A 25,656-nucleotide genomic window follows, 5' to 3' on the forward strand; every position below is an offset into this window, starting at 1 on the left:
CAAATTAGTATCTGACATATTAGACATATGCTGTATGCCTAAGTGAAAGATCTGAGACCACATTCACTGCTGAACTTAATTTAATAATTTCTTCCTTTTCCCTAACTTCGTATAATTCCTTAATCTTTTGTAATTCCTGCAGCAGCAAGTATAAAAGCTAAGTACTGATCAGAATCACTTTGTGTCAGGGAGAACACACACACAGTAAAAAGACATCCTGCTGTCAACGGATTTATGAAAAAAATGAAGGTACACAATTGCTGAGAAGAACAAAAATTGTAGTTAACGGTCAACGTAATAGAAAAGTTGACACAAGAAGAAAAACTCTTCAGTAGGTGTTCAGCTACACATTCTTTTATGCAGCAAATGAGTATAATTTGCTATATAAAATTTAAGTTTTAATGCCTCAAAAGCTTGAAAAATTATAACAGTATGTGAATGCTGTTTTCTCCAATCCATATTTAATTTTAGATTTCCAACAGGGCTCTGGCATTTCCAGGACTGACCACAGGAAGAAACAATTTGTCTTTATCAGTGCTGTAATTTTCTACGTGACTGTAAATCATCATTTACATTTCAGGCCACTTTTGCTGATGTATTTAAAGTAAAAACTTCTGGAAATCTTCAAGCTGCTCTTTACACATCCCAGCCCCTGGTATGGCTGCATTCAGGTACATGGTACATATTCATCTGCTGCCAGGGTAATGAATTCAGCACTCAACAGTAACAGCAAACCCATAAGGGCAGATTGTGTTGCTGCTCTTGGCACTTTTTGGCTGAGTGATAGTGAGAAATTGCTTACCATTTTGCGTGTCAGGCCCGAAATCACAACATAAACCTCTTTATAATGTACTTAAGCATATGGACAAAAAAACCATGCGAGACACTTTGTTATTCCAGTTCACTACCTGTTACATTAAGTGACTGACGTTTCAAAAAAATGAGCAAGTATCAGTTCCGAGTTTTCTTCATGTTCAGACATACCAAGTGAAGAATATAGGAAACTCTAGAAAACTCAACAGTGTGTTAGGAATTGTAGCATGGAATACATAAGGAAAGAGAATGAGGTTTCTACAGAAGCACACTGAACTGCCTTCACTGTGACAAAATACAAATTTCGAATTCCACAAAGCTCTGTTACCTTAGTTTTAAATTATATGAAAAGTAGACTTACTGTAAGCAAGATATAAATTCTGACCACCTACTTAGCACAGAGCTGTCCTCCATCTTATCCTTCAACCTGAAGGAGAACTAAAAATGCTGAAAGCCAATGACAATCTTCCAGAGCTTTCCATTTTGTTGTTATATTGAAAAAGACGCTTCTGGTCAAAGATACACCAGAACAAACAATGCTAAATAAAACTTACCTCTGCATAGCCCTTGAGGAGGTATACAATTCCCAAATTTCCTTCCCCCCCCCCCCCCCCCCCGATTTCCATAGGGACATTTCTAGCTCTGCAGCAAAATTCCATTCCCAGACATGAATGTACAGTCCTTGTAAATTCCTTCTGACAAAGCATGGGAAGAAAATGAAATTGTTCTAAGAAGCTCTGTTGGGTGTATTCTTGGGCTTGAAAGCAATCCAGTGCATCAGCCATAACATTTCAGAAGTCAACTGTGAATAAACATTTCTTACATCTTTTAAATTTGCTGTGGCCTAAAGTGCTGATCTACATCAGGACTGAATTGAAGATATTAAAGGAAGTTCAATGTTTAAAGGTTATGACATTTTAAGAATTTCTCTCGTGTATCTCAAAAGAAAGAAGGTCGAATGACTACTGGCTGCACCTGTGAGTAAACTCTGCCACGCAGAAACTAGCTAAGCTTAAAACAGTGGGTTGAACATGCATCTGTATCCTTCACCTTACCAAAAAGTTGAGAAACATCTGCCCCTTCCCTTCCTCAAATGACATGGCTGATTTACCATGTTGCCCTTACATTTTGCACCTTATCAAAGCTGTAATCATTTCTGGCTGTTCAGCAGAACTGAACTATTCCTTCCACACTATCAAAAGTTACAGTGCTTGGCAGCCCCCCATTCCACCTGTAACTTTTCTTCTCTGCAGCTCTACACTCATGAAATGGATACTCTGGGACTGCTCATCAAGTCACTGCTTTGCTGTCTCAGTCCTGAGCCTGAAAAGTGTAACTGAAGTCAATCGAGCAGTTAAATTTGAGAGTTCTTAGCCACTGGGAATGTTGTAGCAGTCATTCTCAAGAACACCTACAGGAAATTAAACAATGATATCATCAGCCTATGAATAACTTTTTAATTCAACCTGCTGTACCAGCAGATGCCAGGTAACTGCATTCATACTAACACAGCACCTGTCCCAGGTGCCAATATAGCACCAGGCTAACTTCTTATTCTGTCATCTTCTGTTTATTACAGACTGACTTTAAATTAGCTTTTCAGGTCTTCAGGATATGGCTTATTTCCTTGTATCTCTGCTGGTAGTAGTAGCTGGTGATAAACAACACGACTAATATTTGCCAATAAAAAATAGTAGAAGCCTGCATGAACCAAAACCATGTTTCAAGAGCATCTATATTATTTCATATCAAAACATCTGAAGGACAAAAGAGGTAACATTTTAGTTACCACTGAAAGTTATGATTTAGATTTTTCTGACCAGACACTAAAGAACAAGACATAGAGTTTAGATGCCAATTAATCTGACTCTGAAAACCATTTTCTCACCCACACCCATTCTGCCAATTCATTCCATTTAGGATCTGTAACTTGAGGAGGAGGGGATGAGTTAAAAATAGCAGCAGCAAAAAAAGACAATTAGTAGGAATTGCCACAATAACCTTTGTCAGGATAAATTTAAGGTATAGGGCTCAGAGATAGTTACTATGGCAACCACAGGCACTTGCAAGGTACCATTAATGAGAAATGCAGTGTCTGTCAAAAAAAGGAAGTAGATGCAGCAGCAGCCTGACAGGCTATTTAAAGACACTGTTTTCTTCCCTGCCCCCTTTTTTCAAAGAACAGCAGGAAAGTAAACTGCTACACAAGTAGCTCTAATATGTGTATTTTTCTAATTTTGTATTCTCTTTTCACTTCTTCAGTCCCTGAACTGTTAAGACCTCAATGTAAGCCTTACTCAAACTGAACAGGTTAGATTTACAGATGTCACCCACGGTTTGTCTACCCTTTGCAAAATAAATCTAGCTCACGACTCGCACAGAAACTCCAAGCAGCAAAAAGTGAAACACTTCACCCAGGTACCCAAAAAGATATAGCCACAGGACTTACGGTAAAAATAATAGTTTTACTGTACTGTGAAACAAGACATGCTAAAACTACGACAAACGTTTGTAAAAGAAAAATTGTATAAATTCTCTTACTTGCCAATACAATGTGAAGCTGTTATCTTCCCAAAAAATATTTTACCACCTGGAAATTATCTCAGATATGTCTCATACTTTTTCCAAATACACAAACCCAAACCCAAGTATTCAGTCTGAATAGCTTTAAAAAATGGTTTCTCTTTTTTCTACACAAAGTCCGTTCCACTTCCATTTCTAGTGTTTACCAAAAAAAAGCCAATTTCAAAGCACTTTCATTAAAGACAAGCCCACATTAACTCGTTACGGTACACACAAAATGACACAGTTCCCATCAGGACTTAAATAACGTATTTTGCAGGAATGTGAAAAAATAATAAAATGTGTGCTGCTGCAACTCCTTGGTATCCTACCTGGAGTACTGTGTCCAGCTCTGTGGTACGCAGCCAAGAAAGACCTATGGCTCTGTTAAAGCAGGTCCAGAGGAGGCCACAAAGGTGATCAGAGGGCTGGAGCACCTCTCCTATGAAGACAGGCTGAGAGAGTTGGGGTTGTTCAGCCTGGAGAAGAGAAGGCTCCAGGGAGCCTTACTGCAGCCTTCCAATATGTAAAGAGAGCTTAAAAGAAAAGATGGGGAGAGACTTTTTGGCAAGGCCTGTAGTGACAAGACAAAGGACAACGGTTTTAAATGGAAAGAGAGTAGATTTAGATTGGATATTAGGAAGAAGTTTATTACAATAAGGCTGGTGAGACACGGGAACAGGTTGCCAAGAGCAGCTGTGGGTGCCCCATCCCTGGCAGTGTTCAAGGCCGGGCTGGACGGGGCTTTGAGCAACCTGGTCTGGTGGCAGGTGTCCCTGCCCATGGCAGGGGGTTGGAGCTAGATGATATTTAAGGTCCCTTCCAACCCAAACCCTGCTATGAATCTATGACTTCAAACCACAGATACGGATGGAAAGGTTTGTTCAATACTATGATGATTCTCAAAACCTGGGCCAGATGAAAGTGGTAACTCAGCTATGCTGGAACCACAGGGATTCACCTGGTTTATAAACAGTGTCATTCACTGCTCCTACCCCGATACGGTTCACTAAAACCAAAAAAGTTCATACCATTTGAAGTTTCCTCTTGATCAACTCTCATTTTGTTCACATCAAACTGAACCTTCATGTAGTAGAAGAATCCTACTAGAAGGATCGTCTTTAGAGCTCAGAAATTATTATCAGTTAATTATTACTAAACTCTATTTTTTTACCTTTATCAATCCCAAAGTGGCAGCTTCTCTCCTTTTAAACACTGAAAATTGAATGCTAAAATCTTTCTTCAAATAATACATCTCCTAACAACAATTCACTCGAGAACACACTGCAAAACCCAGATCAATGGTAGTTTGTGAATGAAAGAGGTGTCGTGGTTTAACCCCAGCCAGCAATTAAGTACCACACAGCCACTCGCTTACTCCCCCTGGACCTGGTGGGATGAGAAGGAGAAGAGAGAAGAAAAAAGAAAGACTTAAAACCTGTGAGTTAAGAATAGTTTAGGAACTGAAATAAAGTTCTTACTAACAATTATGATAATAATAATAATATAGGAGCAGTAGTAGTAATAATGATAGTAACGAAAAGGAAGATAAGAAAAAGAGAAAGAAATAAAACCCAAGAGACACAAGTGATGCACAATACAGTTGCTCACCACCCGCTGACCAATGCCCAGCCAGTCCACGAGCAGCGATCAGCCCCTCCTGGCCAATTCCCCCCCTCCCCCCCGCCCCCCGCCAGTTTATATACTCAGCATGGCACTCTGTGCTGTGGAATATCCCTGTGGCTAGTCTGGGTCAGCTGTCCTGGCTCTGCTCCCTCCTGGCTCCTTGTAAACCTGCTCACTGGCAGAGCATGGGAAACTGAAAAGTCCCTGAGTTAGAGCTAGCACTACTTAGCAACCACTAAACATGAGTGGATCATCAACATTATTCTCATACTAAATCCAAAAAACACTGCAGCGTACCAGCCACTAAGAAGAAAATTAACTCTATCCCAGCCAAACCCACGACAACAGGCTCTATGTGGTCTTGGCAACTAAGCAGCCAAGATTTTGCACTAGTATTAGCAGGTACCAGATGTCCCTGAAGCTGCGAAAGCTCTGCCAACTCATCAGGAGATGCACAACTCATTAAGACAATTTTGATATAAAAGATAGGGCTGAGAACAAAGATATCCTGATGAAGTAACCCTGGAAGGAAACTTTGCTGGTCAGTACGTATAACGTACATGTTTGGCTTTCATTTTTCAAAGGGAAAGGTTTTAGCTGACATACATCCATGGCTGGGATTCTGCCACATGTTTCACAACAACTATTAAGAGAATGAATATTCTGCCATGTGTTCTGAGGAGCTGACTTCAGTTTGAACTTCAGAAAAAAGACAAGAAATAAACACTTCAGGAAAATACAGACAACATAGTAAACTGTTAATAGCAGGATTAATTCAGAGAGAAAAATTTCCCCATGCAAGCAATGACTCAGTAGATTCTTTCCAAAACAAGCTTAGTTTCTAGAGCCTTATACAGCAAAGAGGAAAACTTATTTTAATTCTATTAAAGGCATGTAGCCATGCTAAACCACTGGCTAGACTCTACGATGTTATACTATGTAGTTTTAATACCTACCTGAATTTATCTAGTTTGTAATTTTAAATTTTGTCATGTAATTTATAACACTTTCAGCTGACTGTAAAAATATTAAATAAATAATATTAAAGCAAAGATTGTTTGTTCCTGCTGTCTGCTGCTTTCCCCTCTCAGTTAAAGGACAGGCCTATGACTAGCTGATTGACATCGGCACAATTCATAGGAAAGGAGACTCTGAAAGGAAGAGGAGTATAAGTAACTAGGGAACAGAGAAATATCTTAAAGAGTATTTGAAGAATCTGAAAGAGCACCTCTCATCAGTGAGGAAAATCTCTATTCCATCCCCAAATATTGTAGTATAAACAGGCTCCAAACCATTTCCAGCTGCTCCCCTTAAAGCTGCACTTCAGCAGTGCAAATCCTGCATTAACTGCTTGTGTGGGAATACTCCAGAAACCTCCAGGTCAGGAAGAGACCAGTGGACAACAGCACAACCTTCACCAACAAGTAAATAACTTAATTTGTGAAGATAAGAATCGATAAATCAGTTTCCATTTAACCACCTTACCAACAGTTATACCAGACAGAATTTTAATCCCATAATTGGAAGGGGGGGGGGATACAATCAATAATCTCGGGGTATTAAACCTGAAATACTTTTATAATTCATCCTTCCATTTACAAAGTGTGCTTGCTTTTTTTCTCTCCCCCCCCCCCCCCAAGTGTAACAGCATCTACACTCCTCTCATGTTGTTCCCTTTGTGCTTGCTTTTTTTCTCTCCCCCCCCCCCCCAAGTGTAACAGCATCTACACTCCTCTCATGTTGTTCCCTTTTGAAACTATTTTCTTCCTAGCACTTCCTCTCAAATAGTTTTCAAGTATCACCTTCTCATTTGGTGAGACTGTACCAAAGAAGTTAAAACTTCCCACATCTGCACAAAAAAAGAGCATACAAGGTAACGTGGGTAAAGCTCTCCCTGGGGAAGATCCAGCCATCAAAAGAGTGGGCTGGAGTGGAGAGACAAAGTGGCCAAAAAGGAAAGATTACAGACTTACCATCACAGTATTCCCTGCCAAGATTACACACTTCTACGGGGCAAAACCTACATTGTATTCAAATTTAGGAGAAAACTGTTTTGGATTTTTACTTTAGAACCTATAAATCCTTGCATTAGTCCAAAGAAGACTTCAGTCTTTTGCCTCTGATCCCAGTTAGCATAGTAGTCAGGAGAAAAAACAGAATACAAAGACTCCCCTTCAAACCAACTTTTGAAGACATCTTTATAACTGCAAAATGAAAATGTCATAAAAAGCTGGCTTTATATACTTTAGCATTGACATTTTTCACTGATCTTTCCAGATCACTGTTGGTTTAGCTTTTGTTTCCAGTTAACGAAGGAAGAAGTAAATGGATGTCAAGACTGAAAAATAAATTCAAGCTGCTGAAGAACTAATATTAAATGACTGTTCTCTTTGGAGAAAAGACTCATAAAACAGCTATTTTAATTATACTTTTGATCATCTAAAATAAATTAATGGGAATTGGGTATTTTCATTTCTAACTTCAAGAAATCTATGCTGTACCATCACGATCTTTTACAGAACATCAGAGAGCAGGCAGGAAGCCAAATCAGTGCAACATCAGAGTGTAACTTTAATAAATCCTTTGGCCATTAAAGCAGACATAACTGGCAGCCACTCAAGACAATCTTTTTTCATCCTATTAATGCAGTCACCATGTCACCACAGCTGCAAAACACAGCAAATGCTCCTAAATACAGATAGTGCTGTAAGGCTAAATTAATCTATTTATCTACAGATATCGATCAAACCATGTGTGACCTGGAGCTGTACTACCTACACCCAAATGCTCACTTTTTTACTGGCAGAATGAACAAATATGTCCTGAAATGTGTTAGGTAGCTTTCCCCCCAAAAACAGAGACAATGCTTAATTCAGAAATGGACTAAAACTATTTAGTTATCTTTAGCATTAGAACCTACAACCTCTAAAGGCTCAACATATCCGGATAACCTTCACTCCTTATTTTGCAAGTCTCCAAATAACCATACGAATTTATCAAGAAAATAAATTCCGCGGCAATTTTCATCTGTTAGATGAACATACAAAGCACCAGGGTTTAGGTGTGAGTGAGCAGGAAAAGTGATGCATTTCATTGGACCTATGAAGGAGGATTGTACGAATACACGCTACTCCCAATAACACACTACTTAAAGCAATATATATGAGTTTGGGGACCAAGAGCCTCAACATAAACTGACGACTGGCAATATGCCATCTGTTAAAGTAGAAAAATAAAGGAAAGCTAAGGAAAGGAATTCATCCTCGGGGGGGGGGGGGGGGGGGCGGGGGGAAGACAACAGAATTGGACAAATGTTGCAAAGGCAGAAAGACTGCAAACACAAAGAAAAGTGGCAGACAAACCAATTCATATGGGCACATGCCCATAAGACTGTTGGCTTTGTGAAGAACAAGCAAGTTTATCCATGAGTAGGTAGATTGCCAAATCAAAGAATACTGTAGGTTGGAAGGGACCTCTGGAGGTACCCAGTTCAAACCGCTCACTCAAAGCACTGCTAACCTGGAAGCTGGCCAAAGCCCCATGTTAGCTGCAGAGCAGCATGCAAGTGATACTTCTTTTTTGCAGCCCTGCTCCCACCCAGGCACACAGCATAGCACCGCTCCCTTTCGCCTATCATGCCTTAGGCAGTGCCACATTCAACTAACACAAAAGAATTATGAAATAACTTCTGCAATAACAATGTTTGCAGCCTACCGTGAATTTACACTGCAAGGCAAGTGTTACAGTACTTTGGGCCATGCCAGCTTTATTAGTAGAGCTACAGATATGCACCTTCTTACTCCTCTGTGCTCATCTGTATGGCACCTCTTTTTACCTCGTGGTTCTCTATCACATTCCCAGGTTTCCAAGTTGGACTTTACGAAAAAAAAAAAGACTGCAACAGCCTATCTCAGGTGTCCTGACCACTGAGTAGATTCAGGACAAAACAGAAATTTTGATTGTTTCCATCTCAGAAATACTGACAAACTTTGGTAGAAAAAACATGTTGATAAACACAACTTACCTTTCTCCTTCAAAAATTCCACCAAAGAAAGAATAGACAAGCACTTAATTTCCATGCAATCATCCCTACCTGTGAATATTGGTATTTTTTTATTTAATTCTGATCAGGAGGCTAATGCCCAGTGAAAGACCGATAATGTTTACATTCATTCTCCATTTTTTGCCATCATCATCGATGTTGAAATATGATTTTCTAAAATGACAGTTTGAATCTGTTGACTTCAATACGTGTGAACTAAGGGCAAGCACTAATCATTTCAACTACGATTTCCTTCAGGAAGCAGTATTTTTTTCTGTTTAACTTGCTTCATTGTTATCAAACAAAAGAATCATTTATGAATTTCCTTACATTCTTAACTTTTTTATCTTACACAAATACGAAATCCCATTTAAAAATATTTGCACTTCAGCCAATTTTTTAATAAACCTTTAATTTCTGGAATGCTTCCACAAACGTGCTTAGCACCCAAAAATTTCAATAAATATATCGTTTTTCTAAGTATTTGTACGGGGTTTGCAGGGCAGGGTAGGGTTTTGGTAGCTGGGGTGGTACAGGGGTGGCTTCTGTGAGAAGGTGCCAAAGGGGTGGCTTCTGTGAGAAGGTGCCGAAGCTTCCCCCGTGTCCGACGGAGCCGCCGCAGCCGGCTGCAGGACGGCCCCGCCGGCGGCCCAGGCCGAGCCCATCAGCGCCGGCGGCAGCGCCTCTGAGAGAACGTATTGAAGAAGCGGGAACAACCCGCACAGCAACTTGCAGCGGGAGAGGAGCGAGCTGTGTGGGAGCCGCGGCCCTGCAGCCCCCGGGCAGCGCCGGAGGGGCCGGAGCCGCTCCCGGCCCGGAGCAGAGATTCCCCCCCAGCCCGCGGCGCCCCCGGCCCGCGGAGCCCCCGGGGGAGCAGCTCCCCCCCCGCAGCCCGGGCAGGGCCCCCCCCGGGGCAGGGGGTGCCCGCAGGGGGCTGTGACCCGCGGGCAGCGGCGCTGGGGCAGCTCCGGGCAGGGCCTGTGGCCCCGCGGGGAGGAGCCCGGGCTGGGGCCGGGCTGGGGCAGGGCCTGTGCCCCCGGGGGCGGGGGGGCTGGGGCCGGCTGGGCCGGGGGGGCTGCGCCCGCGGGGGGGACACGCTGCGGCAGGGGGGGAAGGGCTGCGGCGGGGGGAAGGGCTCCCGCTGGAGCAGGGCAGGGAGGGCTGTCTCCCGCGGGAGGGACCCCGGGCTGGGCAGGGCAGGGGGTGAGGGAGCGGCAGGGACCGGGGGTGAAGAACAGACCACAACCCCCATTGCTCGACCCCCTATGCCACTGGTAGGAGCAGGTATAGAACTAGGGAGTGAAGCTGAGGTCAGGAAGAAGCAGTGGGAAGGTGTTTTTAAGTTTTGGGGGTTGTTTTCATTATCCTACTCAGATTTGATTGGCAGTAAATTAAACTTCCTTCCCCAAGTCAAGCCTGGTTTGGCCATGATAGTAACTGGTGAGTGATCTCTCCGTGCCCTTGGCTGGATCCATGAGCCTTTCCTTTACATTTTCTCTCCCCTGTGTCGTTGAGGAGGGCAGTGACAGAGCGGCTTTGTTGGGTACCTGGTGTCCAGGCAGGGTCAACTACTCATCACAGTATTGAAGAAATGAAGGAAGGAAAAAGTCTGTTTTCTTCTTAAAAAAAACAAAAAGCTTGCTTTTTTCTTTTTCTTTTTTTTTTTTTTTGTAATTGCTACATCTGAATTCTGAAATCAATTATTCTGACTTTTTTTTCAAGAGACAGCTTTTGAACCCTGCGCTCCCCACAAAGTGTAATCTACTTACGATTTAAAGGGAAAATGAAAATTTCTATTTTGGATTTTGAGTAATTTATAGATCACCTAATACTAGGATAGCAAACTCGTACTATATCTGTGTGATGTTTTGCGTAAGGGCCAACCTATCCAGCCATGTTTAGCCTGTACCCTATTAAATGTAATAAATTCTGTCAGAGACAAACTTGGCCTGCACTCAACAAACTTCCCATTTCCCTGGCTGCATACACAAAATGTTATAAACAATGCAAACTGGGTCTCCTGAGGTTAAGTCAATGTTCAAAGAGGTCAGAAAAATTACCGTGCAGGCTAAATCCAGCAAGCTAGTCACCTCTGATTTAGGAAAACAGTCAATTTGCTTAGACCTAATTTTGAAGAAGTGGGAAGAGAAAAAAAATGAGAAGTCATATAATACCAAAACAGTTGCCTACCCAGTGTAGCATCCTCCGACTGAGCTGGGGGAGGACAGAGGAAAGCAGAAATATCTAATACAGAGACATCTGAGATAGCCTACCCAAAAGGAAAGTCTCCATATGAGAATTAGAGAAGGGAGGTTTATCACTGTTCCAAGTACCTGTAGTTTTGACAGAAACAGAAACACTAAATTCAAATGCAAATCATAGGAAAGAGATCCCCTTGTACATTGCCTGTAGAAACACACCATAACTATATATTCAGAACAAAAGGATGATATTGCACTGGGGAGGGAATAGAGGGAGGAACAGGCGTCAATTCACATTATTTGTTGCTGTAAAACTTACAAAGGCATTTGGTTTTCCATCATCAATTACAGGGACAGAACACTGAAAAAGTCTTCCTGTTGGGAAGTGCAGCAATTGCAGGCAGATCCTTAGCAATTCCAGGGAGGACACCTTAGAAGCAGCCAGGTTCTTTTGCCTCCATTTCTCTGGGAGGGAGACTGCTAACAACCCGATGATGTCTGAGGCTTGGAAATCTCTTTATTATTAGCCATATACATAGACAGCTTAAAGCTCATTGTTTCTTGGTGTCCTCACCTCCCTTAACCTTTAAAAGCCAGCCCTTCTCTGCCCTCGACTTCATAGGATACATTAATAATCCCTTTTAATTTTGCTGCGTTTATCAAACCAAGGTCAATGTCTACACTATTTTCATCAGTTATCTGCAGCTTCTACTCTTTGATCTCCTCTTTCTTGTATATGTGTGACAAGAACTGAATGTCGTAATTCTCACTTATTATTCCCTATTTCTATTTGCCTGTCCGGTTCTCAGATCCCATTTGAGTTTTTTTCAGTACAGTTACACTGAGGACTCACACCCAGCCTGCGCTCACCCACCATTCCTCTGCACCTCACCAGAGAACCAGAATCACAGAAGACCCAAGGCTGGAAGGCCTTAACCTCGAAAAAGCAGCTGGACTAACTTATCATGGGAAGCACGCCCCTTTCAGCAAAGGAATTCCTTGAGTGCTCTAGTTATAAAGCAGTCCATAACTGAAAATCCTCTTTATTGTAACTTCCATTGCTCTTTTTTTAATTATTCTTCTATGGATTATTTTTCCAACCTATAATTTTTGCAGATTCTCCCTGTAACATCTTCAATTTTTGAAAAGTGCTTTGAGATAAATATGAACGTTAGAACTGGATCATACTAAGCAACTGACCAGTGCTAGATATAGCACTCTTCCCTACCGAAATAAACAGTACCTTTCTAATTTCTTTGTTGAAAATAACTACTTATTCACTCAAAATTATATAGTATATTTGAAGTATATTTAAAGATTTGTTTGGCTATTAATAAAAAAGGCAAGTCTTAAAGAAATTAGATGTGTATTTAACATATGCCAAATAAAAGATAAAATTAAATTTTTTTTTTTCCTTTTCTTCACCCCCCCCTTCCTGATCACGGCAGGTGATTTGCAGGTTTTAGTGATTACAACATTTGCTGTTTTGGAATTGGACTTGAAGGTATCAGAAACTTCCAGTTTGCCATGGATTTAACATGAAGACCCAGGGAAACTGCTGTGAAATTTTATTGTCTTTTCATGACAGCATGCAAAGTCTTAGTCACAGCATCTTTGTCTTTAAAACATAAACTCTAACAGCAATATAAGGAAAGAAATCATTAATCTGTCATACAGACAACATGCCCTGTCATAAACAAACACACAAATTAAACACTGACTTGACAACTATGAGAAATAACAGTCATGATTTACTTACACATGGACAATAAATTTATTAAAGGAACTTATGCTTTACAAGGGGACAGAATTTTTAATCTCGTGCCCTTTGGAAGAGGATTTATTTTAAAATGTTTTCAATATGAATGTGCATTGTTAACTAATACTGCAGAAATTGTAATAAACCATATCACAGACTTCACAGATCAATAAATCAACACAATTGAATAAAATAATTAAGCAGTAGTCAACGGACCTAATTAGTAGTATGCACACAAAGGACTTTTTGAAAAAATCTTTACTTTCCATGGATGAAAAAAACCGCCACACTGTGAAGAGAGGTATAAAAATAAAAATAAGTTGTTTCTTTAATTATTCTTGACTCATTAGAATTTAACAAAGCAAGTATTTAAAAACAGGAGAAATCAACACACACAAAAGTTCACTTATCAAAACTGAGAAAAATAACTATACTTCTGCTGACTTAAAACAAAACAACCAACCAACCAACAAAACTTCCTGTAGTGGATATGTACAAGCCAACTCATTTAACCCTATAACCCTACTAATAGGCAGGAACTGCTGACCTACCAGGAAGCTTGGGAGGTGTTAACGTCTGAGTGCTGACTTTGTTACTGTAGTATTTCTTTAGCCTATATTTTCTTGTGCAACTCCCAATTAAAGAAAAAAAAAAAAGGGGTGGGGGGGGTGGGGGAAAATTCCTTCATGCTCTTTCACATCAGCACTCACTCCCATGGGTCACCAGTACTTGTCAGAACAATTTTGCACAAAAGCCTCTGCCATTTGAATTACCAATAAAGGTATTTCCTCATTTACGATGGCTTGTACCAGTGATACACCTATCCCTGAGCACCGGGGGTACTTAATATTCTCAAGTAAACACAGTTCACGAAACATTTTAGATTTCCTTCCAGCATCTAGTAGAGAAGATATCCCCTCTGGTGGGGCAGATGCCTGAATGATGAAGAGACTCTTCACAGCTCCTCCATGACTGACAGCGTTTGACCCTTCTTCTTCTCAGCCTGTTCTTACCCAGGTCCTGTTTGCTCTTCATTTCTTAACTCCTCACTCCAGTCCCATTCCTGGGCAGTCCCAAGTCCCTATAGTCCTCACACCAAGGCCAAAAGAGTCTGAAAGCTCTAACATCTAAAAGTGTTACATCTACAGCCACCGACTGTGGAGTCATATATACTTAGAAGACTTTAACAACTCACTTGTGTTGTACCACAAGGATAGATGAGAGGATTGATCTACTCAGACCGTCACCATGATAAATCTGCCACTGACAATGATGTTTGCTGTTCCCAAATGCCAGACACACTGTGCACAGAATAGAAATGTAAAGGCAATGCTGGGTATGTTGTACAAAATCAGATATCCTGGGGCACATAATGAGATAACATCTATTACCATAAATTATGAAGTGATTTACGCATAAATGAGGGTTGCCATGAAATTTAATTTTAATGGTTTGATAATCAAGTAACAAACACAATAATTATCATACCTAAGTTTTTCAATAAATTAAAATCACTGCTAGTGGCAACACTTTTTTTTGTTAACATACATAATACAATTCCCCTCCAAGGGCTGTCTGCTGTATTCTTCCATTTCAGAACAACTTGTTGAATGGCACATCACTCTGATAAACAAGTTCAGTTTTACTGCTGATTACATTCAAAACATTTCTACATTCACAGCAAAGCCTCTTCAACAGTGTGCAGTTGCCTACTTCAAGAAAAACAGCTTTGCAGACAGGAGGCTCTGCTAGTCTAGAAAAATATCTGAAGGCTGATTTTTCCCATAGCACATATCAGAGAACTTTTTCCCCTATCACCACATGAAGTATATTCAACCACACATATTAAACAAAACATACTGACACCACAGTGTGGTATATCAAACATTTTTTTATGAACTGAAGACACTGTCAGCATCTCAGCATCACTGACTGCAGCCAGAACTTCAGCAGAGTAACCTGACAACTTTTTGTCAGGACACAAGTTGTCCAATCTATTTCCCTGTCTATATTACAGCACAAACTCTTGCAGATGTAAAGCAGCAAAAAAATAATTTGATTTTGAATCTAGCCTTGCAATAAACCCTAAATTTCTTTTCAAGAGTTCAACAAAGGACCCTCCAAAACCCTTGCTCCTCTCTTTGCTTCAACAGACAACCTGACAGGTGCGGGAGGGCAGATTTCCTTCTTTCTCCTCTCCTCCAAATGAATCTTAGTTCTCTCACCTCCCCACCACAACCTTGAAGGAAAAAAAAAACCTTGAAGTAGAACATACCACTAACTGTCCCACAATGGGACACAAAGGAACATTTCAAGTCATACTGAAACCAGAGAGGAGTATGAAGACATCTTGGGATATTAGTTAGTAGGGAAAAAAAAAATAAAAGGCTGAGAGTTTCCATTTCTGTGTCTGCAGAACACACTACAATAACAGACAGAAAAACGAGTGAACAAAATAATCACTGAGCCCAAATTATCATTTCTTACTATAAAATGACAGGGAGCAAAGCATGTGTTCTTCTGTCCTGAGATAGAGGGAAACCAGTGTTGCTTCTCAGAAACATTGCTTATATACATAACCAAGAACAGTTACCATGCACATACTAAATATATTCCCAATCAATGGCTTAAAAATTACAGTAAATTGTATGCTGAAGGTTTTCTGAAAGCTAAAATGATAATCTTCGCTAGTCAGCAGAACAATCTTACTGTACAAAAAGGCATATATTTTCCAGATAGTATTTTAATGGCCTGAAGGATGTCACTTTTCCTTAATAGTATAATACCATTTTTTCATACTGTATGCAGTGTTACTGTAACAGCTATTATGTCCCTATCTCCAAGTTAATTGAAGCAAACTTCATGTCAGACCTTAAAGTAAAAAGGGCGTGTAGTATTCTATGCATCTGATCCATTTTACATAAATGCAATTAAGCAGGAGAAGAATGCACCAAATAATATGGATACTGTAAGATGGATACCAGGGACCTCTCTGCCTGGACCCAGCAAGATTTGGCAGTGCCAGTACTGATCTGTTGATGATCCCAGACTTTGGGGGCATTTCTGCTTCCATCTCCTCCACCATCCCCAGTTCCAGCACCATGGCCAATTGTATATCTCCATTACAAATAAAGTATGTTACAGAGAGTGCTTTAACAAGTATAGCATCCAGAGACTTCTATCACCGTTCTTCATTTTATATAAAAGCAATGGCAGAAGTGCCTGCAAATTCCCTCTCCCCAGGCACGGGAGGGGAAAACTTATATTCTACAGCAACGGCTCCGTAATATAGAAAAGAGAAGCAACACATCAAGAAACTTCCAAGTTATTTTACTTTCTAAACATCAGAAGTGGGAAGCAAAGAGGCAGGAGTAAGCAGGATGCAGCACTATCCTTTTTTACAGGTCTGTAGGCAGAGAATATGAAAATACTTATAGTCTCCAGCAGTAAGAGCAAGAATGAAGAAAACAATTTCCTGCTATCTACACTGTCAGGACAGGAGATTTCAAAATTATGGTGATGAATGGAGGGAGAGTAAATTACAAAAGGAAGTGAAAGTGACCAAAGCTTGCAAAGAAAGTTATAATTTAAATAAAAGTGGAATGAGGAAAACAGTATGAATGAGGACAGAATCAAGAAGGTACAGGGCAGAGAAAAAGAAACTAAACTTGACTGAAGAGATTCTCTTTAAATATTAATCAGATAGTAACAAAAATCTATGTAAAAAAAAATAAAAAAGATAAAAAGGAGAATCTAAGAGTAAGCCTTGTTGAAAGCATTGTATTATTTGGAGTGAAAACGCTTGGTTCAAATGTAAACTCCTGAGAATGACTGTCCTATGTTAAAAAAGAAGGATCTATAACCAGTGCTCAAAAAAGGAGAAGATATCTGATATTATTTTTTTTTAATAAGATTAACAAAAGCCCTTTGCTAGGAGGAGGGAGCTAATTTTAAGGCCCAATGTATGTTCTACCTAAGCTTCGCTAGCTGATCTATCAGAATAAAAAATAAAACTCGAAAGTAACATAGGAGCTATATACACATTGTTACAATTAAAAGCATTTATCATTCAAGAAATAAATAACAAATGAGTTTAGAACTGATAGAAGACTCAGTGCAATTTCTAACCAAGGGTAAAACAATAACATACTTTGCAGGAAGGAAAAAAAATCACTATCCTTAAAAGGTTTAAACACTTGCAACAAATACACAATCTGCCTTGATAAGCAACTGTTTCAAAAGACTTATTGAAAGAATTTCTATCCCTTACAATATAATGATTTAAGGATATTTAAACTTCAATTATTAAATCCACAGGAAAATAAAAGTAATTTAATCAAGGTATGCAAATTTTATAACCTTATTTGTAGCATTATTTCTATCAGTTACATATTGTCCCAAAAATTGGAAGTGACAAATTTCAAGGGGTTTACCAGCTACAAAAATGAAAGGAAACAGCAAGAGGCAGAAAAGCAAAATAATACAGATAAGAACATGAACATTTCATGAGTATTTACACTGCTTAAAAAAGAAAAAAACAAACCCAAAGGGGAAAAAAAAAAAAAAGAAAAAAGCCAATTATTTCTAAATAAAAGGAACAAGCACTGAATGTTACTGATTTTTTTTTTTGTCCCTTCCTCGATAAAGTAAAATTGGGAAAATTCAGCCTTGGTTTGAGCCAATGTATTTTCTCGTGGCTGTGCTTTCAGAGTCACCAAGGCAAGAAGTATTCCAAATTTACTGCTACAGTTACCTATTCTATACTTCTTCTTAACAACTGCATTCCCTGCAATTGATGTGGTCTTACTTTGAACTAATATTCAGACTGAGATTTGAAGACATGAAAGTATTCCTCTTTAAATAAGTTTATCAATTGCATGATTTAAAACTGCAGCGCAACTCTCCTAAAGAGACTGTGCAGACAGCATGACCAAACAGAAACATTTAGTTTTCCAGAGTTTCATCTTTTTAAGATGAAAGTGGTGTCATCTAGCGGTAATGATCATCTGAAGGAGACAAATGAAGCCACCTAGGGTACCCCCTGCAGTAGGAATCCTAGGTAGATATTTATTTTAAATAATGGTTATAGTTAGCTACAAAACGACCTTTTTATCACCATAGTAGGGTTCTAAGAACCAATACATGTAACAGCCTATTTAATCCAAAATTTTTTTCCATAAAAATATTGTGATTGCTTTTTTTTTCAATTCTGTTTTTCTTTTCTGCAGTTTTCTTCCTACCAAAACTGATGAAATGAGTGGGGCACTACAAAGAAAAGATTGAAACTGGGAAAGGATAACAAAGTAGTGAGATTAGGTTTTAACATCAGCACTACATTCAGAGTACATAAAAATATTAGAATATTCTACAAAAACAAGTGAGCTGTACACATCAGAACCAAATACTTTGTATTTTGTTATTTTCAGTACTACTAGATTCATAGCCAAAATAAAGTTGACATATTGCTAAAACTCAGTGACGCACCTTGAAGGAAGTAAAGCTCTTACATTCCTGACATGCACACAATGTTTAAAAAGAAAAATAGGCCCCAAATATCATCAGTTGTTTAAAAATAAATAATAGGGTTAAAAGCAGGGCCCTTTTAATAATGAAAGTACTTACCGTTGACATTCCCCAGCATGAAGAATTAAATCTTCGTTATTCCAAGCACTGATGGTCAACTCATGTTCTGTAGAATTGAAGACATCAAGAAGGAGATGGCATTGCCGGGTGCTGTTCAGATGGGAGGGAGGAGAAGAATAGCACAATTTCAATAATTCAGTATATTTATCATATTGCATAATAATTTACAACTAAACTCAAATGCCAGCCATTACAAAGGCAATTAAACTCAAGAAGTGCCAAGAGTTTTAAGAACTACTCTTCTACTTTGGGAACAGGTTCTCTGGTCCATAATACAACTCTTCTGAAAATCAAGAGATACCATTTTTCAGAGCATACACAGGAGCAGCTGTGTTGCTACCTTGCAAGCTCTCAAGACAGGAACACTCACAGGACAGGCACGGGAAGTTAAGGTTCAGGTCACAAGAGGGATAACAATGTCACATGCAATCAGGCAGTAAATGATAGGCAAGCACTGCTTGGGGACAACAGCATGTCTCTTAGCAAAAGTAAAGAGCAGAAGTGGGGGTGGAGGCTTTTTTTATGTATATTTGGAGGGTTTTCACTCTGCCTGGGTAAAACCCCAATGAATACTGAATATAGAGAAGAATGCATGAAGGTAGCTGAGTGCCTGAAGCAAACATGTCAAAACTCAAGAATTTAGAACCAATTAGGAGTTATGCTTCTTATTAGAAACTCCCTTTGTTAACAGCTGACAAGAAAGAAATATCTGGAAGGGCAGTATTCAAGTCAGTACCTATCCAGTTACCTGTAAGGCTAAAAAAGAAAGGGGAAAAAAAGCCTGGCTTCTGTCTCATCACTGGGAGAGTGGGACAAGACCTGTAAAGACACAGCAAACTTCTGCCTCTCCAGCAGATACGAAGTTATCATCTGCAAGAGAGACTTCCAGTGTAGACTAGTTTACAAAATTCAACATGGAAGGAATTTCTTATTTATCCCACAGCAAACCCAAACAAGTCTCTGAAATAAAACTGAAGCCTTGTGCAATATCTTTTGGCAGCAGAACCAAGGTTTTGTAAATAAAACAATTCATGCCATAAATATAAAAAACTCTTCAGGACTAAATACCATCACTAATACTAAAAATTCACATATATGAACTCCTGCACTATGCAGTGAAAATTATTCATCTTCATGACATTTAGTTCATCCTCGTCAAACACTACACAAAACAGACATGTAGGGGAAATAATTCTTTACTTGTCCATTCAAAGTTAATTCTCCAGGGAAATCTTCAATAAATAAATAAATAGATAAACCAACCCAAAGTTACAGACTTATTACAGTACGTTGAAAACTTCGAGGAAGAAGTTACAGGTATTGGTTAAATAAAAAATGAGACTAGAAAAAGACAGCCTTAGATGTTCAGAGTAAATACAGGACAGTATCAAGGACACTATTAGAGCAATGAAAACCAAACACAATTAAAGGTTACAAAAATATTTGAATTAAAACAGTAAGCTTCAAATACTGGAAGCTGTATCCAAGTAAACAAACCAAGAAAAAGCATTAGCTCTGGAAAATTAGAGGTAACGCCATAATAAAGTTAGAAAGGAAAAAAGAAACCCTCAAGCTGTTAAAAAGCAATTTGCTAAAGATCTCAAAACTAGCATGATTTTTTTTTTAACATACTATAATCAGTAGGACTGTGTAGAACTGATGATGCCGAGTTATGATCTGGGTGAAAGTGGAATTTCCAGGAAAATAATTAGCAAGAAAGCCACATTAAGTATTTGTATCAATTTTCACCATCCTTTGTGGGATAGGAATTAAAGAACCTATCTCAAAGTGTCAGTAAATGAGATTTGAGAGGCAAATCATACACAAGTGTGATAAAGGAACTCCAATATGATTCTGCTGAACTACTACACAGAAATCCAGTCAGCAATCTGTTGCTTAAACTAAGCTCCCTACCAGAGAATATCAAAACATCATATTGTTTTAAGGATTTTATGGCAATTGAGTAAATCTTAGACCATTAACCCTGGCCTCCATACTACGTAAATTAATTTTGGGGGGTGGGGAGAAAGTGTGTAAGCTTTTAAAAAACTTGAATTGTTCAAAATCATAAATGGATCTAAAGATGATTAAATTAGATACCATAATGGTCTGCTGAAATTTTTGACTGAGAAATACCAGTCATAAGCCAACAGATTCCTGGAACTGGGAAACATTATCCCACATTTACACAATTTATTCTTCCTATTCCAAACAATCCACCATCATGTAATAGTTTACACTAAATACTTAGTGGGCTGGGGAGGGAGGTATGGGGTGAGTTACTGAGGGAAAAAAAATGCACTTTGAGTGGATTTTGAGTTCTCTAGGACTAGTTAAGTAGATGTTACAGTTCATCCCAGAGAAGGCAAAGAACTCCATCTTCAACATTTCCACAACCTGCAGGGTCATCAGTGGCTTCCCAGCTTTTTAGAGGTTTTGGGTCTTCTTGTTGTTATTAGCTCATTTTTAAAATTTGGGTCAAACAGATCTAAAATAAGTCAGTTTGTGTTTGGGTGTTTTGGTTTGGTGGTTTTTCCTCCAGAACATCTATTGAGATAGCATGGTATCACCACACACTAACACACAAAAAAATTAAACCGTCATCTCATTTTATTCCATATACTTATGGACTTACAAGCACTTAAGAAAACAACATGAATTAGTACAGAGCTTCCCATTTCTGCAAAACCCAAATAATCCACTCTGTGGATTATCCTGGAAGATACAGGAGAAAAATACACCATCACACCACAGAAATCTCAACTTCCATATAACCACGTTCTGTCTCCTCATCATACAACCCCCCTTCCCCAAACGTTCTCACCCATCCACCAACCACAGTGGGCAGCGCAATGTTTTTGGCTGGCACAGGGAACCAAGCAGGTAACTGCTGATGCCCTGCTTCTGCCTTTCCTCACTGGGACTTAAATTAGGATATCTCTTCTCTGTCCAGTTACCAATCTGCAGGAATATATTTCACTTTTTCCTCAAGCTGTCTGAAATTAGTTTAAATGTACCTAAGGGAGAGGGGTAAACAGCTTAAAGTGATCATATAAATTTCATCTCCCTAGGAAATAAAATATAAGATTAGCCAGAAAAATACAGCAGGCACCACAAACGCAACATCTGTCTTTTCTGAATGGAATGATACAGAAATTATTGCATTATGTTAAAAGTCAAAATTAAATGTAGGGAAATTAAACCTGTACAGGACTGTAAATAGACACCAGGATAAAGAACAAAAGTTCTTTAAAACTCTTGTTTTCAGCTGTCATTTCGACCGCTAACAGAAAAGAAATAAGCTTGGGTCAAACAGTTTCAGAGCCTAAGTCAAATAACACTGAAAATCACACATGTGCCAACATCTGCCATGTCAATGATCTTTCTTATTTGTCCATGATGTTTCCTTTAGAAGAATATACCATAAATTTCACATTCAAGATTCTCTTTTTTAAGTAACACAACAGTCTGTACATCGGAAGGTTGCACAGGTGAAAACTAGAATTACAAGGAAACATTTTCAGTTGATTGATTTATAATCTGAAGGTCTCAGAGGAACGTGCAAATTTAAGTCAGTACTCATTTCAAATAATAAAAAGTAAGAATTATTTTTAATTGAAAATTGAATTCAACAGTGTCTTGAAGATTTATTGTATAAATTAGTTTCTGCTATCCTCTATTGCAGAATTCAGGATATAACACAAACAAAAGTTAGTGGCATGATGAATCATGCTGTATTTTTGAAATCTTGCAATGCTAGTTATGATTCCCAAAATAGTCACAAAACTAGGGCCATGGGACCTTAAGGCAAGAGACAATTACACTGTGATCTAGACATTTCTTTCAGGGGTATCCTGATTACTATTCCAATCCTCTCTGAAATGACAGCAGAGGATAATCTTCAGTAACATTTAACACAGCATTAAAAACCAGATGCAGCTGCCATGCTGTAATGACAGCTCACTTCAGCGAATAATCATATTGCAGTTCTTTTTCTAGCTTAGTTTTAAAGTCAGTTTAAACAAGAAATACTCAGGAGGGGCTGGCAAGTTATCTACATCCTGACTCAGCTCAGTTTTCCCATCAACTGAAATCATGGCGTGTTTTCAAATCCTCGCTTTTGTATGTTTCTTTTTTATTTTCTTTTAACCGGCATCCCTACTCAAAACAAGGCATCAGAAAGCAGCGAGAAGCATTGGGAATGACAACAGGCAATGGCATGCCAGATGATAACCCTCTTCTCCCAAATCCACTGACAAACACAAAGAGCAGAGTAGCAAAAGAATGTTCTAGAGCATCTTCGTTGATGCTATTCTGTTTTCAATACGGTTTCTTTAATTCAATTTTGATTTTTATTAAAATCTCTAAAAATGAAGCTTTCAAGAAAAACTTTAGATGATTAAATCAGATTATTCACTTTACTGTTTAAAGGTCTTTTCACTTATTCCAAGAACTGTCCTTATCTGACTTCTCCAGTCGTAAACCTTTTCAATTATGCTAAATATTCCCATCACATCTATAAATATTTGCAGATTTATGTTCTCGCGCCTTTGTATGCCAAACTGTACATATTTAACATTTTGATCTCAAAAATCAACTCTCTCAATCTGTAAGCTACTTTTTGTTGCTCTTCTGTGAACCCACTGCAACATTATACCATTAGCAGAGTTTAAGGTTAGCAAGATGAATTAACTATTGGATGTAACCTCCCACATGTCATGGGTTCCCACGCAGCAGAATCTATACTGAGCTCAACGGTGTGTGTATAAATGAAGAATATATTCTAGAAAGACATCTAACACTAATTATTTTCTCCATGTAGAAACATTCATTCATTTTACATAGGTCATAACTTAGCCCTCCTCCGAACTAAACTGACTGCTCTTCAAGCACCCAAACAAGAGTTTTTCTCCACTCTTCAAAGCTCTATGGCATTCAAACACTGAAATGCTGCAAAACAGAAGACTAGAAACAGCTGCCTTTCAGTAGGTAGCTGATTCTCACGCTGAATGTAGCAAATGTGAACATTTAATTTAAAAATCTGGTATATAAAACCAAGAAGTGTTTCAGAAAATGCTACCGAACTTTCTTATTGTGTAACAAAAATGTCTCTTGCAGCACAGCTGAAGATATATACTGTTTACTCTTTCCCTGGTATGATTTGTAAATATATAATGATCAGAATTTCTCACCCGAACCTGACTGCTGAAGAGGCTGTGTTGCAATTTATTGTAGTGAAAATGTGGGCAACCCTGGAAACTAGAATGGAAATTCTGAAAATTATGTCTGATTTCATTAAGACCCAAAGTTCTACCCACCGAACTGAGGATCTCCTGAGAACCCTCAACATAGTCAAGATTGTTCTTTTCCAGGCTCTAAACACTGTGCTGAAACCAAGCTGGAAAAACTGGATCCTAACTTTAAATATAAAACAATGAAAGGTCTCAAGACTAGGAAGAATGCTGCAGGCTTATTACGAGCTGATGCCTTCTTCACAAAACCAAAACAATTAATGAAATAATATACATTCCTGGTACAAAGGAAAATTAATTTGAACCCAGTTATATGAACTGAGCTGCTGCAGTTCCTTTTTTTTGTCCTCTGACTCAGTTACAAGAACAGAGTCACAGCCTCTGCACTCATCAAGAGATCCACAGCTGATGTTTCATCAGCTGTATAGTGGTTTTAAAACAGGAAGGACGCTGCCTCAAAAATCGAGTAAAAACTATACCTTGTTTATCATCTTGAATTTGTAAATTTAACAGGTAAGAACAGTCTTACATATCTGGCTTTTGAACTTTGCCCAAAAGTGAAGGCAGAATCCCTACTGCGCTGTGGATTGACTTCATCTACAAATTCAGACTGCCTCACTACCTTTGATATAAGCAAGACCAAGATTTTCCGACCTTTGTAGATGGCTCTTACTTTAGACACTTTTGTACTGATGCTATAATGGCAAGGGACACAAGGAGACCAACAGGCAACTCACAGCATACAGAGCACACATTAACTTGAAATCTTACCAAATGTGAGGAGTGAAGCAGTATTTTTTTTTTTTCTGGCATGCTCTCTGCTCTTTCATAAAGGCAATAAAGGAGGACATTCAATGCTCACCAAAATTGGCAGATAATGCCTTTGAGAGAATCAACACGCATAAAGGAGATAGTCCAAGACAATCGAGCTAGCACAAGCTTCAACTGCAGACTTTCTTAGAGCTAAGAGTGTGTCAAAATCAAGAGGTATATGACATGAAACTCTGAACAAAACACTTCCCTTACACTGAACCGTTAGCATCAGACCTTTGCTGGCAGTCTATAATCTCCTGGTAATTGAACTGTTTTGAGGCCTGCAATCACACCAGTAGTCTTGGGGCTAAGAACTGATAAGGAATCAATTAACATGGTATCCCCAATTACAGAAGACAACGAACACAATTTTACTATATAGATTTATCTGCCTATTATGGTACATAAATGGTTAAGCAACTGGATCTTTGAATCCCTTCATTGAGCTGTGGGACAGACTGTGAGAACTTTCAACATTCACTCCTTATCTCTTATACCCTATGTCAGGGCTGCTTCAGACACCTACATTCTTGATTATGCCTGATGGGACAATCATCTCCCTGCAAGCATAAACAGGCAGCATCAAGGATTACAGGTAACCCGATCAGAGGTAAACAATTTCCCAGCACAAAGCTGTTCTGCCTGTCTTTTCAGATGTAGGCAACTGAGTGAGCATAGGTTGATCTACACAGTGAAAAACCTTGGAGCAGGTGACGACCATTTACTGACAGAACATCATCTCTTCTGACAGGACAGCTGGTATCTGCATCAGAATTAGGCAACAGATTAGGCACTGCAGCACGTTAAGGGCTGCATCAAGCTAACCACAGATTCCTCTACAGACCAGCACAGATAAAGGTTAAAAAGACCTGCTGTCTGGATTAAATCTATCTTAAGATACACTGAAGAGGAAGTTAATGAAACTTCTCCCTATAAAGCAGAACG

At 39.0% G+C, this 25,656-nt stretch overlaps 1 protein-coding gene across 7 annotated transcripts in view; it reads right to left on the reverse strand.

Moving 5' to 3' along the window:
* TRAPPC9 (trafficking protein particle complex subunit 9) overlaps nucleotides 1-25,656 on the reverse strand; it is a 508,745-nt gene that overhangs the window by 297,498 nt on the left and 185,591 nt on the right. For all 7 annotated transcript variants that reach the window (XM_055798407.1, XM_027789609.2, XM_005239484.4 and 4 more), the window contains one exon: nucleotides 18,626-18,736. In XM_055798407.1, coding sequence (XP_055654382.1) covers nucleotides 18,626-18,736 — 111 coding nt within the window. The remainder of the gene's footprint in view (nucleotides 1-18,625; nucleotides 18,737-25,656) is intronic.

The sequence above is a fragment of the Falco peregrinus genome, chromosome 3 (assembly GCF_023634155.1).
Source record: "Falco peregrinus isolate bFalPer1 chromosome 3, bFalPer1.pri, whole genome shotgun sequence".
Taxonomy (NCBI): domain Eukaryota; kingdom Metazoa; phylum Chordata; class Aves; order Falconiformes; family Falconidae; genus Falco; species Falco peregrinus.